The following is a 14,157-nucleotide window of genomic DNA, read 5'->3' on the forward strand; positions in this document are numbered from 1 at the left end:
TTCAGTGGTGTGAGCAAACATCTAATCATGTTTTCTCCCTAGGGTTTATTGCTTATCTCTTACAGAGCAAGGCAGTTTGCATAACATTCATCTGATTTCCATCTTCAGAGCCGCTGTTTTTCTCCTTTGGCTCCATGCAGGTGAAGAACTAGATTGATCTTTTTTTTTTTCTTTTGCTAGTGAGAGGCAAGAATTAGTAGTACTGAATGCAAGTTGTGTGTGTGCAGTTGTGTTTAATGATAAATGCTTTAGTCAGCAAGAAGCCAAACTATTCTACATCATCTCACTATTTTCTATATATTTGGGACATCTTTCACATAGCAATTCAAATGGGGTCACACATTCATTCTACAATATAGCTGCACCCTTAAAAACATTTTTTTGGACTACAGTTCCCAGATTTCCCCAGGCATAGGATATGTGGCTAGCAAATTCTCAATATTGTTATTTTTTAAAACTCTGGTTTTATTAAAATAGAAAAATTATACTAGCTACTTCCATTTCCCCCCAACCATATTCTTACAACATGCTGAATTTTTTTAATCCAAACCTGTCCAGTATTAAATCTGAATTCCTAGGGGCTCCACAGGTAGGCTTCAGAGAATTGTGAACAGTTCAAAGAAAAGAGAGATTTTTCATCCTTTGATTTCCTCCCTGTTGTTCTAGAAAATGTGTTTAAAATTATTGCTCTCTTCCCTACCTCTGATATTGAGGTCCAAAGGCTTCATCGGTTTCTTAAAATGCCAGGGACAAAGAACCACTGGTTTAAAAAGGCCATTGGCCTGAATCAGCTGAAGGCAGTGCCCTGTGTTCCTTTGTGGCAGAGTTGGATGACACAAAGAAGAGCAACTGAGGCACCGTTCCTAGACTAGAGAGGCAGCAATGTGGGGGACATGTCTTGCTTTCTATCTCAGTCCAATATTGGAGACATCAGGTCAAGTGATGAGGGTGCTTCTGTTCAACACCCAGACAATGTCACAGAACCACAACTCCTGTCATTTGCAAAGGTTGTGTAGTCCAAAACGTGCCAAAGACACCAATATGTATGGAGGTTTGGTGTCCCTTTTTTCTTAGCCTGGAAAAAAAGAAGGCTGAGAGGGGACATGATAGCCATGTTTAAATATTTGAAAGGCTGTCACACTGAGGAGAGGGCAAGGTGTTTTCTGATGTTCTTGAGGCTGACTTGAAGCAATGAATTCAAATTGAAGAAAAAGATATTCCACCTGAACATTAAGAAGACCTTCCTAAGAGGGTTGTTGCGTGTTTCCGCGCTGTATGGCCATGTTCCAGAAGCATTCTCTCCTGACGTTTCACCCACATCTATGGCAGGCATCCTCAGAGGTTGTGAACAATATACCTCACAACCTCTGAGGATGCCTGCCATAGATCTGTTTGTGACTGTGGACTTTTGTAAGTGATCAGAACAACCATTGTAAATACAGTAGAGTCTCACTTATCCAAGCTAAACGGGCCGGCAGAAGCTTGGATAAGTGAATATCTTGGATAATAAGGAGGGATTAAGGAAAAGCCTATTAAACATCAAATTAGGTTATGATTTTATAAATTAAGCACCAAAATATCATGTTATACAACAAATTTGACAGAAAAAGTAGTTCAATACGCAGTAATGTTATGTTGTAATTACTGTATTTACGAATTTAGCACCAAAATATCATGATATATTGAAAACATTGACTACAAAAATGGCTTGGATAATCCAGAGGCTTGGATAAGTGGGGCTTGGATAAGTGAGACTCTACTGTACTACTGATTTTTTTTTTATCTCTTGGAATTAGTAAATTTCCTGTGTTTTTGTTCTGCAAACCTGAGTGGCACGTTATTGTTCTGCGGGTGACTCTGGATCGCGGGCACACGTAAGAGCTTCTATTTATCAACATCAATCTGTAATAACACAGACTTAAGATTTCGCATTACATTTGCATGACAGAACTAGACATTCAAAAGTATAAGGACAGACACACAGTTTGGAAAGCTCTGTTGTGTTTAAGTCTCCAAATACAGGCCATTTGTTTTTGCAATCCTGTGTGGCCTATAGACCTGGAGGAAAAGTTTCCCAATTCTGATTCTATAAGCAACATTTGCTTCTTCTATCCGCTTTGCAATATGTTCAGCACAAGCCTATGCTAACAGTCTAACAGGTATGGGCCAACTTGGGCCCTCTGGGTGTTTTGGACTCCAACTCCCGCCATTCCTCACAGCCTCAGGCCCCTTCCTTTTCCCCCTCAGCCGCTTAAGCGGCTGAGGGGGAAAAGGAAAGGGCCTGAGGCTGTGAGGAATGGCGGGAGTTGGAGTCCAAAACACCCGGAGGGCCCAAGTTGGCTCATGCCTGGTCCAACTCCAGCCACAGCTACTCATTCTCAAACAACTCAAATACACTATTAAGTCTTCCAAACAAAGCTTCTCTGCAGACGCTTTGTTGTTTTTTGCAACGCTGTGTGCCTGGACAAGAAGTCTCCCAACTCTGGGATTCTGTGATTCAAAGGGAAGCAGGCGAGAAGGAGCAGCAGCAGCTTCGCTCAAATGTTCCGACCCAAAGAGAGGAGGCTCCCAAGAGGGAGGTAGAGGGGAGACTGCCCGCCCACAATCCTCCCTCTCCCTCTCCCTCTTCTGGGTGGAGCTTGCCCCTCCGCTCGCCCACGCTGCCCCACTGCCTGCCTGCTTCTCCGGGGCGCCCTGGCTCTTCCCTCCGTGGGTCTCGCCTGCTCCTCTCCTCTTTCTTCCTGGTCTTGCCTCCTGGATCCTGCCGGCCATGAGCTTCCCGCGCCCGCTCCGCCGCTCCGTGAGCCTGAACCCCGCGCGGACCCTGCGGCTGGTGGTGCTGGGACAAGGCGCCGTGGGCAAGACAGGTACCCGGAGCCTCTCGCGGGGCGGAGGGGAAGGGATTGGGGGGCCTGTGCTGCCTATGCACCACTTCCCACTCTCTCCCCCCATTGCAACCTGACCCTCTCCCGGTTGGCCCAAACTTTCCGCATCCGGCAAAAGTCCCCCTCGTGACTCTTGTGCCTGTCCTGTCCCCTATCCTCTGGCTCAAGGGAAACACGCGTGTCAGGCTCGCGAGCGCAGCATCCGCGTTAAAGGCAGGCAAAGGCTCTCAAGGGTCCACTTTAGGAGATCAATCCCCTTGCTTCTGTCCTGGCAGTGAAATATCAAGGGAAGGGGGAGAATTGGGTCTATTCTGCCTTAGTCAGGCCACACCTGGAATACTGCGTCCAATTCTGGGCACCACAGTTGAAGGGAGATGTTGACAAGCTGGAAAGTGTCCAGAGGAGGGCGACTAAAATGATCAAAGGTCTGGAGAACAAGCCCTGTGAGGAGAGGCTTAAAGAACTGGGCATGTTTAGCCTGCAGAAGAGAAGGCTGAGAGGAGACATGATAGCCATGTATAAAGATGTGAGGGGAAGTCATAGGGAGGAGGGAACAAGCTTGTTTTCTGCTGCCCTGCAGACTAGGACACGGAACAATGGCTTCAAACTACAGGAAAGGAGATTCCACCTGAACATTAGAAAGAACTTCCTCACTGTGAGGTCTGTTCGGCAGTGGAACTCTTTCCCGGACTGTGATGGAGGCTCCTTCTTTGGAGGCTTTTAAGCAGAGGCTGGATGGCCATCTGTTGCGGGTGCTTTGAATGCAATTTCCTGCTTCTTGGCAGGGGGTTGGACTGGATGGCCCACGAGGTCTCTTCCAACTCTACTATTCTATGATTCTATGATTCTATGTTTGGCAGGGAGGTGTCTTTGCGGGGGAGTGGGTGGGCTTCTCATGCCTGTGTGTCACCTAGACAAGCAAAAAAGACCCATCTTCAGAATTAAGATACAGTAGAGTCTCACTTATCCAAGCTAAATGGGCCGGCAGAAGCTTGGATAAGCGAATATCTTGGATAATAAGGAGGGATTAAGGAAAAGCCTATTAAATTAGGTTATGATTTTACAAATTAAGCACCAAAACATCATGTTATACTTGACAGAAAAAGTAGTTCAATACGCAGTAATGTTATGTTGTAATTACTGTATTTATGAATTTAGCACCAAAATATCATGATATATTGAAAACATTGACTAAAAAAATGGCTTGGATAATCCAGAAACTTGGATAAGCGAGGCTTGGATAAGTGAGACTCTACTGTATTTACTTACTACATTTATATCCCGCCCTTCTCACCCCTAAGGGGACTCAGAGCGGCTTACAAGTTATATGTGCATACAACATATTATATTATTACCATAGTACAATATTAGCATTATATATTACTATATTGTACCTTACTATACCACTTATACTGTAATATTAGGTAAAGGTAAAGGTTTTCCCCTGACCTTAAGTCTACTCGTGTCCGACTCTGGGGTTGGTGCTCATCTCCATTTCTAAGCCAAAGAGCCGGCATTGTCCATAGACACCTCCAAGGTCATGTGATCAGCATGACTGCATGGGGTGCCGTTACCTTCCCGCTGAAGTGGTACCTATTAATCTACTCACATTTGCATGTTTTCGAACTCCTAGGTTGGCAGAAGGGTCCCCTGGTAGTCCAGAGGGTTAAACTGCTGAGCTGCTATATTTGCTGACCAAAAGGTTAGCAGTTCGAATCCAGAAATCGAATCCCCAGCTTCTGCTAACCTAGCAGTTTGAAAACATGCAAATTGGAGTAGATTAATAGGTACCGCTCCGGTGGGAAGGTAACAGTGTTCCATGCAGTCATGACCTAGGAGGTGTCTTTGGACAGTGCCGGCTCTTTGGCTTAGAATTGGAGATGAGCACCAACCCCCAGAGTCGGACACGACTAGACTTAATGTCAGGGGAAAACCTTTACCTTTAGGTTGGCAGAAGCCAGGGCTAACAGTGGGAGCTCACTCCGCTCCGCGGATGCGAACCGCCAACCCTAAAGAATTAAAGAGCCAGGTAGTCTCCTGAGCCCACTCCCTATCAGGAAATTTATTTTAGTAGTCACACTTGGACTGAACCTGGACAAAAGCCTACTTCTGCTTAGGCCTCTTCCACACAGCTTAATAAAATCCCACCTTACTGGCTTTGAACTGGAATATATTGCAGTGTGGACTCTTGTGTGCCTCAAAGTTGTTTCCAATCTAAGGTGAACCTATAAAGGCAGGCTTCTTAACATGTCAACATCCACAAACCCAAAGATTTTCAGGGGGTGCATGAGCTTGAATTGAAAAAAAAGAGCCCATAACGTATTATCATTGTGCCCTCTGACTTTCTAACTGCAGTCTAGCATTTCTTTCACTTTTGAACGTATGCCGGAAATTACAGCAGTATACATTTACTATCGTATTACAGTTGCTGCATATCTCCAGAAATCACTGGCACTCATCCATACTTTGAAATTACTAGATCACACACGACCATTGTCTTGCTGTGTTAAAAGTAAAATTTAAAGACATCACAATGTTGAGTGTCATAAAACTATCTGCTATAGTGTTGTCAAAGGCTTTCATGACTGGAATCACTGGGTTGCTATGCATTTTCCAGGCTGCATGGCCATGTTCCAGAAGCATTCTCGCCTGATATTTTGCCCACATCTATGGCAGGCATCCTCAGAGGTTGTGAGGTCTGTTGGAAAACTAGGCAAGTGGGGTTTATATATCTGTGGAATGTCCAGGGTGGGAGAAAGAACTCTTGTCTGCTTGAGGCAAGCATGAATGGTGCAGTTGGCCAGCTTGATTTGCATTGAATGGTCTTGCAGCTTCAAAGTCTGTTGATTCCTGCCTGGGGGAATCCTTTGGTGGTATATGTTAACTGGCTGTGATTGTTTCATGTCTGGAATTACTCTGTTTTCTGAGAGGTGTTCTTTATTTACTACCCACCCTGGACCTTCCACATATAAACCCCACTGGCATCGTTTTCCAACAGACCTCACAACCTCTGAGGATGCCTGCCATAGATGTGGGTGAAACATCAGGAGAAAATGCTTCTGGAACATGGCTATACAGTTCGGAAAATGCTTCTGGAACATGGCTATACAGCCCAGAAAACTCAGAGCAACCTATTATTTTTGTGTTCCCTGACTTCTAACTGCAATCTAGTGTTTTCTTCACTTATGAACATATGCGGTAACATAACAGCAGTATTCATTTTATATTGCACTACAATTGTTTCATATCTCCAGAAATCACTGGCACTCATCCATATTTTGAAATTACTAGATCATAGTCCTGCTGCGTACATTGTACAAACTAAAATTTAAAGTCATCCTGATGTGGAGGATCACATGCTCCTGCTGCTAACATTCTGAGAAGGAGTTTTCACCTGACTAGCAAAGGGGTTCCTGGGACAAAAAAAGGCTAAGAACCCCTGCATTTGGGAGGGGGGTCTTCTTGGCAAGTTTTGTTCCCTAGAGCTTTGCCATTGACTTCCTCTGAGGCTGAGAGTGTGTGAACAAATTCAGCCAGTGGGTTTAATGGCTGATCAGGGATTCAAAGTCTGGCCTCCAGTGTCCTGGGCTGCATCTATACTATAGAATTACTCTGAAACCCTTGATGTTGTGGACTTCTGGGCTTTGTAGTTTGGTTAGGCAGAAGCACACGTTGTAAAATGAAAACTCCAGAATTCCATAACATTGAGCCATGGCAGTTAAAGTGGGATCAAATTGCCTTCATTCTGCAGTGTGGATGTACCCTGGTTCACTGTACTGGGCTGGCACATCCCCATAGTATTACTCCCTTCCCAAATGTATTGTTTTAACAGTAAGGTAGAATTCTACCTGTAGTGGTGTCAGGAGTCTTTGTAACCCTTTATTGTCATGCCATTAAAATTCAGCCTGGGTCCATAAATCCCATTCATCATGTGAAGTGGCTCCTGTCCTGGCAATGAAATATCAAGGGAAGGGGGAGAATTGGGTCTGTTTAGCAGGTGGGCTTCTCGTGTTGTTTGTCACCCAGAGATCCAATGTTCAGACAAGGAAAAAAAAGATCCATCTTCAGAATTAAAGATCTGGGTAATCCCCTGAACCCAGTCCCTTGCAGGAAATTTCTTTTAGGGCCCTTTCACACAGCCGTATAACCCAGAAAATCAAGGCAGAAAATCCCGCAATATCTGCTTTGAACTGGGATGCCATAAATCGCAGTTCAAAGCAGATAATGCAGAATGTTATTCTGCTGTATGGAAAGGGCCTTAGTGATCACATTTGACCTGAACCTGGACAAAAGCCTACTTCTGCTTATTCTCAACTCTTTCTGTTACAATGGCTTCTTTTAGGAGGAGAAATCCCTTTTGGTAGCAGATGCTAAACAGCTAGAGCTCAGAAACCCTTCCTGATTTACTGTCGTTGACCCAGAAATATATACCAACAGACCCTCCGTATCTCACACCTTCCCCAGTTAAGTGCTGTGGGAAACACAGCTACATATTATGTTGAGGTTGACTTTAGGAAAACAACTCTGTTGTCAAACTGAGGGCCACTTGCTGAGCCTTATGCTTGAGAGGGATGTGGAGTATGGCTTTTTGCCTCTCTATCCAGCACTCTTTCCATTGACCTCCTTTCATTATCCCAGTCTTGTTATCCACATTATTAACATCAAAACGTTTCTAAAGCATGTGTGAGGAAGGAAGATGAACTCCCGCTGGACTCTCTCCTGCATTTGAAAGGATGGGAGGAGATGAAAGAGCCTCACAGCATGGTCTTCCCCACCCCACCCCCAGTCATTTTGCACTGGTAATACAACTCTTTTCTCCAAGACTTTTTGCTGCCTGGATAGAATTAAACGTTCACTCCCTCGTTACTCTAAAAAGGGATTCAGGAGGAACCTTTGGCCCTTCACGTGTCTTCAATCTTATATCCCAAAGGCCTAGGGCCAGTGGTCTGGGATTATGTGAGTTGTAGTGCAACACAACTGGCAGTACAAAGGATGCCCATTCATCTACTAGAACATGCATGTTGAGAAGGTGAATCTTAAAACTTTGTCAAATGCTTACTATTTTCCCTGTTAGTTTGAGGGTACAAGGCTTGCATTCAAACGGGACTTTACTCTGACTTTGAAAGAAACTATTAACTGTGCTTAAACTTGCCCCCCCCCCCCATGTGAATAGTAGTAGCCTCATTAAAATTTAGGCTAAAACCCAGTAGAAATCCTCCACTCCTCTCTGTGTGTATATACACACACACACACACACTTTTCATTTATTTGTACTTTATTTACAGAAGCCCATTGTGTTTATTTTATGTTGAATACACACTTTAGATTGTACACCTTTGGAATATCTCATGGCTTCTGCTTGTTTAATTGCAAAGTGCCATGTACACTTGATGTAAATAAATGATAATAATAGATCATTGCCCCATTGGCATGGACTCTGTGCCCTAACTTTAGCTAGAGACTCTTGGCTCTCCGTCCGTTCTCTACCAGGCAGTCTGTGGGCTTCCAGAAGCTTTAGACTACTATTCCGATTATCTGGCTGAGGCTGGTAAGAAGTGAAGAACAAAAATTCTGGAGGGTAACTGATTGCCTACCCATTTAAAGCTGTATAAACTGAGTATATATCCCAGCACACACAGAGAGTGGTAGAATGTCCATCAGTCAAGGCAGACTTGAATCTTCTCCTTCAGTGTTGTGATGGAACCAAAACTCAAATATCAGTATTCTTTAATTAGGGAACTTAATGTATTTTAGGAAATCTGTGTTTTTAAATATTAATGTTAGCTATGCTGAGCTGTAATGAAAAGATGTGGGGTACAAATCAAATGCATAAATATGATGCCCTCTCCCTCTAGATTTCCTGTTGCCTGTGAGCTTAGCTGCAACTTTCTCAGTACTCAGGATGATGAGAAATTGATTTTCCCCAACAATAATGTATTGTTTGGTAAAATCCATTTTTCCTCATCCCAGGTACTGTGAAAATGTTTTGGTCCTGAAAGGGTAGGAAGGATCCATTGGATCTACAAAAGACCTGTTTTTAGTACAACTGAAACCAGCCAGAATTGAACTGTTGATATGGATAGATGTACCTACAGCCTTGGACTCTGCTTGAGGGTGTCACTATGAGTCCTGTCATGATGAGCACCAGGACTTCAAACTTATGTTGTGCCCTGGGCTTCATGGCTGTAGCGTACAAGGCCATTACTACTACCAATTATAACATATATGTACCACTGCTCACCAGAGCTAGCACACAGAGCCACCGAAATATGGAGGGAAACTCTGACTTATAGAGTGATGGTTAATAAGCAGACAGGCCACCTCCTTATATTTATATATAGAACGACACACTGAAAACTTGAGGTGAAATAAAAACAGAGTTGTGAAGTTTATTAGAACTTGAACAAAAAGGTTGCGTATTGGTTTCAATAGATTATCAGGTTGGTTACTTAGAATGGATTCTCAAACTTGACTTCCTCAGAAAACTGTTCCCTCACAAGAGAACAAAAAATACTTTTTAAACCCTCTCAAACCTCCCTTCCAGAGACTCTTATAATAAGCACTCTAATTCTTAGAGGCTCACTACAATATCCAGCACTTCTCCCCGAAGGCTGATTTAACAGTTCCTCACAAAAATTCTTAACTACCAGCCCCCAAAGTTTTCCTTCCTTCATCCTTCACACTCTACTCCCTGACTGAACTAACTCTGTCTGAATAACTCTCTCTGGCGCCGCCTACCTCCTGTTGCTAGGCAACTCCCCCCAGTTCCATCAACCAATCATACTGCACTACCATATATGGAGCTGACTGATCTCTCCTCCCCTTGCCTGGCTCTGCCTTTCCTACCAAGGCCTAGAAATGTCTTTACACACCAACCTGGCATTTTGTTACAATGGCTATCAATTTACATAGTAATTAGCAACTCGATTTCTTTCTTGCTTCTGTTGAAGCAAGAGTTAGAGTTTCTTGCAAGGTTCTCATAAGTACTGCCAACTGCTCCCCAGTTCTTGATTACTTATGTACTTATCTAACATGAGTGGAGCTCCTTGCTATAAGTACGGCTAGTCACAACTGAACTATCAGTGGCTGCATTCCTGAAATCTCTCTTCCACCTAAAGATGATCATTAACATTTGTTTTTTGTTGCCTTCTGAGTCAATGACTGCACTCTTAACAGAAAAGGATTCATCCCTCATCCTCCCATGTAATGTAACTTTGGAAGTTATCTAAATGCTTACTGCTAAAAGCAAGCATCATGTCTTTCCTTCGCTGAGCTACATTTCTCTTCATTTAGGGGAGAATTCCATTTCTGTCACACTTCCTACCTCTTGGCAAAGGATCCCTGAGCAGATTTCTGTGAAGGTCACATCCATTCAAACTGGACTTTTGCCAGGTTCTGCTACCTTGCTGTCTTGCACAAAGTTTAGAAAAGCTACTTTTCATAGAATCTAGAAACCTAGAATAAACCAGAAACACCATCTAGTCCAACCTCCTGCTATGTAGGAATACACAATTAAAGCCTCTGTTTAAAGACCTCCAAAGAAGGAGACTCGAGCACACTCCGAAGCTGCATATTCCACTGTCAAACAGCTCTTAACATCAGGAAGTTTTTCCCAGTGTTTAGGTGGAATCTCTTTTCCTGTAGTTTGAATCCATTGCTCTGCCCTAGTCTGGATCAGCAGAAAACAAAGTGGGTCTACCTTGAATATGGGAGTGGACTGTGGGATTCTGGGAATTATAGTCCAAAAAAGTAACATTTCCAAGTTCTGGTCTCTCATGCATCACAAGGTATGAGGATGGCCTTGCTGCCTTCCTTTTCTTACCACCCTTACACTGGTTCCTGTTTCACTTCAACCCATAGTTTGCTCCATGCTATTGCTCTAAGAAAGGCTCTTGAAACCACATGCCTTCCATGTTATGTTCTCATTGCTGATACCTAGTATTTGTCCCCCACTATCTCGTTTAGTGATAGAGCAGGCTGTACTTTCCATAGAATATCAGAGGAAGCTTAGCTGAATTTGGCCCATTATTTTCTTTGATGCCAGACAGAAATGTGGAGCATCTGGAAAGGAGTTAAACATTTAATATTTTCAAAAAGGGCAATAGACTTTAACATTTGTTTTGATTTCAGTATATAAATACAGAACAGAGGTCTGTTTCAGAATGTGTGATATCCAGATTTTAATTTTAGCAAATGAAGCATGATCTAAGAAAAATGCTTTGTCCAACAGAGAGAATCTGGAGCTCTAGATCCCAACTGGTGTCTTTACAGAGCCTCCTTCCTTTTACATTACACAGACATGTGTTTGACAGCATCCCTCTCATGTTGGAGCTGAAATGGGTGACATTTTAGACAACACTGGGCAGAAAGTTTAATAGCAAGAGGAATTTCATGGGTTAAAGACATGCATTCTCCAGTTCCCACTGAGTCCCATGAACAGCAGCATCTCCATGTGGTTCTGCTGTTGGCTTATGGAATGCTAGAAAGTCCTGAGCCAGCAAGATGTTCCGTGTGGGAAGTAAGCATGTGCTGACGCTGAGCATCCACCCCCTACCCAGCTGCTTGCTGGATGGATTTGAGGAGCTTCCTAGGTATACAAAGCTCTCCACTGTTGAATAGTGTAATTGTAAGTGGGATCAAGCAAAACAAAAAATGGAGAGAGGTAGCAGATGGAAAATAAAATTGTTAGCACTGTCACATGAACTGTATTCACGTAGCAGATTTTTTGGATGGCTGTCTGACACACTGCAGTAAGTGAAGGGAAATAAAATAAGTTTGAAAACCAGTAAGAATGGAGGTAACGTGACTAATGTAACTCTGATATCTTCAATAAATGTTTCCACAGTTGCATGTATAAGTACTTGACGTTAATTTATTTACTTAGCATTATATACTGTCTTTCTTACAATGGGAGCCCCTGTTGGTGCAGCGGGTTAAACTGCTGAGATGCTAGACTCGCTGACTGAAAGTTCAGCAAGTTCCATGCAGTTATGCCGGCCACATGTACTAGGAGGTGTCTACAGACAACGCCGGCTCTTCAGCTTAGAAATTGAGATGAGCACCAACCCCCAGAGTCGGACACAACGAGACTTAATGTCAGGGGAAAACCTTTACCTACTTACAATGGCTCTCTGCCTCCTCTATTTGATCCTTACAATATCACAGGCCAGGTTGAGAGAGGAAGTGATTGATGCAGGGTTCCTTTGGAAGTTTTATGGTTGGCTGAGATGGAGGGATGCAAGAACTGGTTCTTTACTGTCCCAGTCTAACACACCAGCCACTAGATCGCTGCCTCTTAAACTGTAGGTCCCGACCCCAAATGGGGTCCCCATAGCTCAATGTTGGGAATCTGGAAAATCTGGCAACAGTAGAAGTTTTCTGAATGTCACCTAGCAGCTATTTTAGGTACAGTGTTCCCTTGCTACTTCGCGGTTTGCTTATTGCGGATTTGCTGTTTTGCGGATTTTTTCGTAGGCCCTGTTGTGACAGTCTTCAGTGGTGTACTTGGGGATGGTATAGGGGGGCAGTGAGGTCCCCCTTCTGTATTTCCATTCAACAATGAACATTATCTGGAAAGCTCCCTTGGCTTATTAATTTCAAAAGCATCTGACCACTTTAAAGTATTTATGAGAATGATAAAGACAGGAAGAAACAATACCAACTATTGGGTGGGGGAATGAACCTTCAATCTTCAGTTTGTCCATTTGACGGGCTTTTGTTGCTCATCTTTAAGAAATGTCAATTGAAATGGCAAATAATGAAACTCCAATGAATGGATCAGAATCTGCAAATCTTTTAAGGCATGGCCATAGATTTTAGAATAGTACTAAGAGAAGTAACTTGTCCATCCAGCTCTTCTTGCATTAATTGCTATATTTCATGCTAATTATGCATTTGCAATTCTAAGGCCTATTCACTGTTGCTTTTGAACATATAAACCTGCCTTTTCCTGGGTCAAACCATTCGTACAACCAGCCCAGCTTTGCCCTACTTTATGCTCTCTAGTTATCTTGGACCACAGCTTTATGTATGGTGGTTATTCTAATCTGACATCTCTGGAAAGTCCCAGTTTGGAAAATGTAGATTCATCCCTTTGTTCATCAGCTGGTGGGTCAAGAGCCAAGATTCTCTCTCGTATCTGCTGCTCTGCCAAAACAGCTCTGCTTTCTCAATGGCCAGAGCTTGGAAATGTATTTTTGAACTATAATTCCCAGAACCCTTCAGCCAACACAGGCAATGGAAAAAAGAAGCTTTTCTAGGCTCTGCTAGCAGTATAGAGTTGCAACTTGGCAACTGTAACGACATTACTTTGATCAAATAACAAGGGTTCCTTTCAACATTCCCCTCTTTCATTGAGGCGCTTGAATATGTTATCTTCTAGTATAATATAGATCATTGTACATATCTGTACAAAAAGAGTGTTTTTATATATATTTTTCATTCTTTGTGGCGTTTTCCCCTCTGAACTTTCAAAAGTGGGATGAACAGAATGTAAAGTAAAAAATAAACCAGTAACCCGTCAAAGCTCATTTGTTCTTCAAGAGCTCTTCTGCTTAGTATGTCAGAAACTGTTTTGTGTTTGACATAAGCATAAGCGCTTGTGCCATTATTATTTTCCCAATATTATCAGCAGTAAATGGAGATGTTTTTCACATTCCACCATTTCTGAGGTCTTCATAAAAATTGGATAAAAATTGGACTGATGGTGCTTGATCTTAGCATCAAAGTACTCTGCTGGTGCCCTCAACTACTTTTTCATGTTGCCTTCTGTTGTTTTTCCTTGACATTTTTAATCAGTTTAATTGGGCTCTCTTCTTAATATAGACCCATGCACTTTAACACTGGGAGCCTGCCCAGTTCATGCTGTGGAAACAGGCACTTCCCAGAACTCCAAGCTGATATGTTCCATTATCTTGCCCTTTACCATTAAAGTCCTGAAAGATGTAGCTAATTACAGTCTGCTTCTTTTTAGTTGTTAGTACATTTCCCCCACCTCTGACATGGCGCTGTCATCTTATAACTATTTCTAGCAGCGTCTCTCAAATGAAACCTAACCTTCGGTACCTCTGTTCGGTTCTTCCTTCTGTTCTGCCAAACCATCAGAGCAGAACTTGGAGACATAGCTTTTGGAGGTGATGGGTGGCCGTCATTGCTGGAGGTTTCTGAGTATTTCAGTAATTAACTTTCACAGGTTCTGTGTCAGAGTGACTGTACAAGCAGCAGTCTACTGTGCATCAAAAGATGTCACTTTATGGTGTAAAGGCTCTGAGGA

General features: G+C 43.0%; 1 protein-coding gene across 2 annotated transcripts in view; it reads left to right on the forward strand.

Annotated features, from left to right (window-relative positions):
• Positions 1 to 2,277: 2,277 nt before the first annotated feature.
• The window catches only part of LOC100567043 (ras-like protein family member 12), a 38,134-nt gene continuing 26,254 nt past the window's right edge, over positions 2,278 to 14,157 (forward strand). For both annotated transcript variants that reach the window (XM_062967531.1, XM_062967532.1), the window contains exon 1: positions 2,278 to 2,867. In XM_062967531.1, the coding sequence (XP_062823601.1) occupies positions 2,297 to 2,867 (571 nt within the window). In that variant the 5' untranslated portion in view covers positions 2,278 to 2,296. The remainder of the gene's footprint in view (positions 2,868 to 14,157) is intronic.

The sequence above is a fragment of the Anolis carolinensis genome, chromosome 1 (genome assembly GCF_035594765.1).
Source record: "Anolis carolinensis isolate JA03-04 chromosome 1, rAnoCar3.1.pri, whole genome shotgun sequence".
NCBI lineage: Eukaryota > Metazoa > Chordata > Lepidosauria > Squamata > Dactyloidae > Anolis > Anolis carolinensis.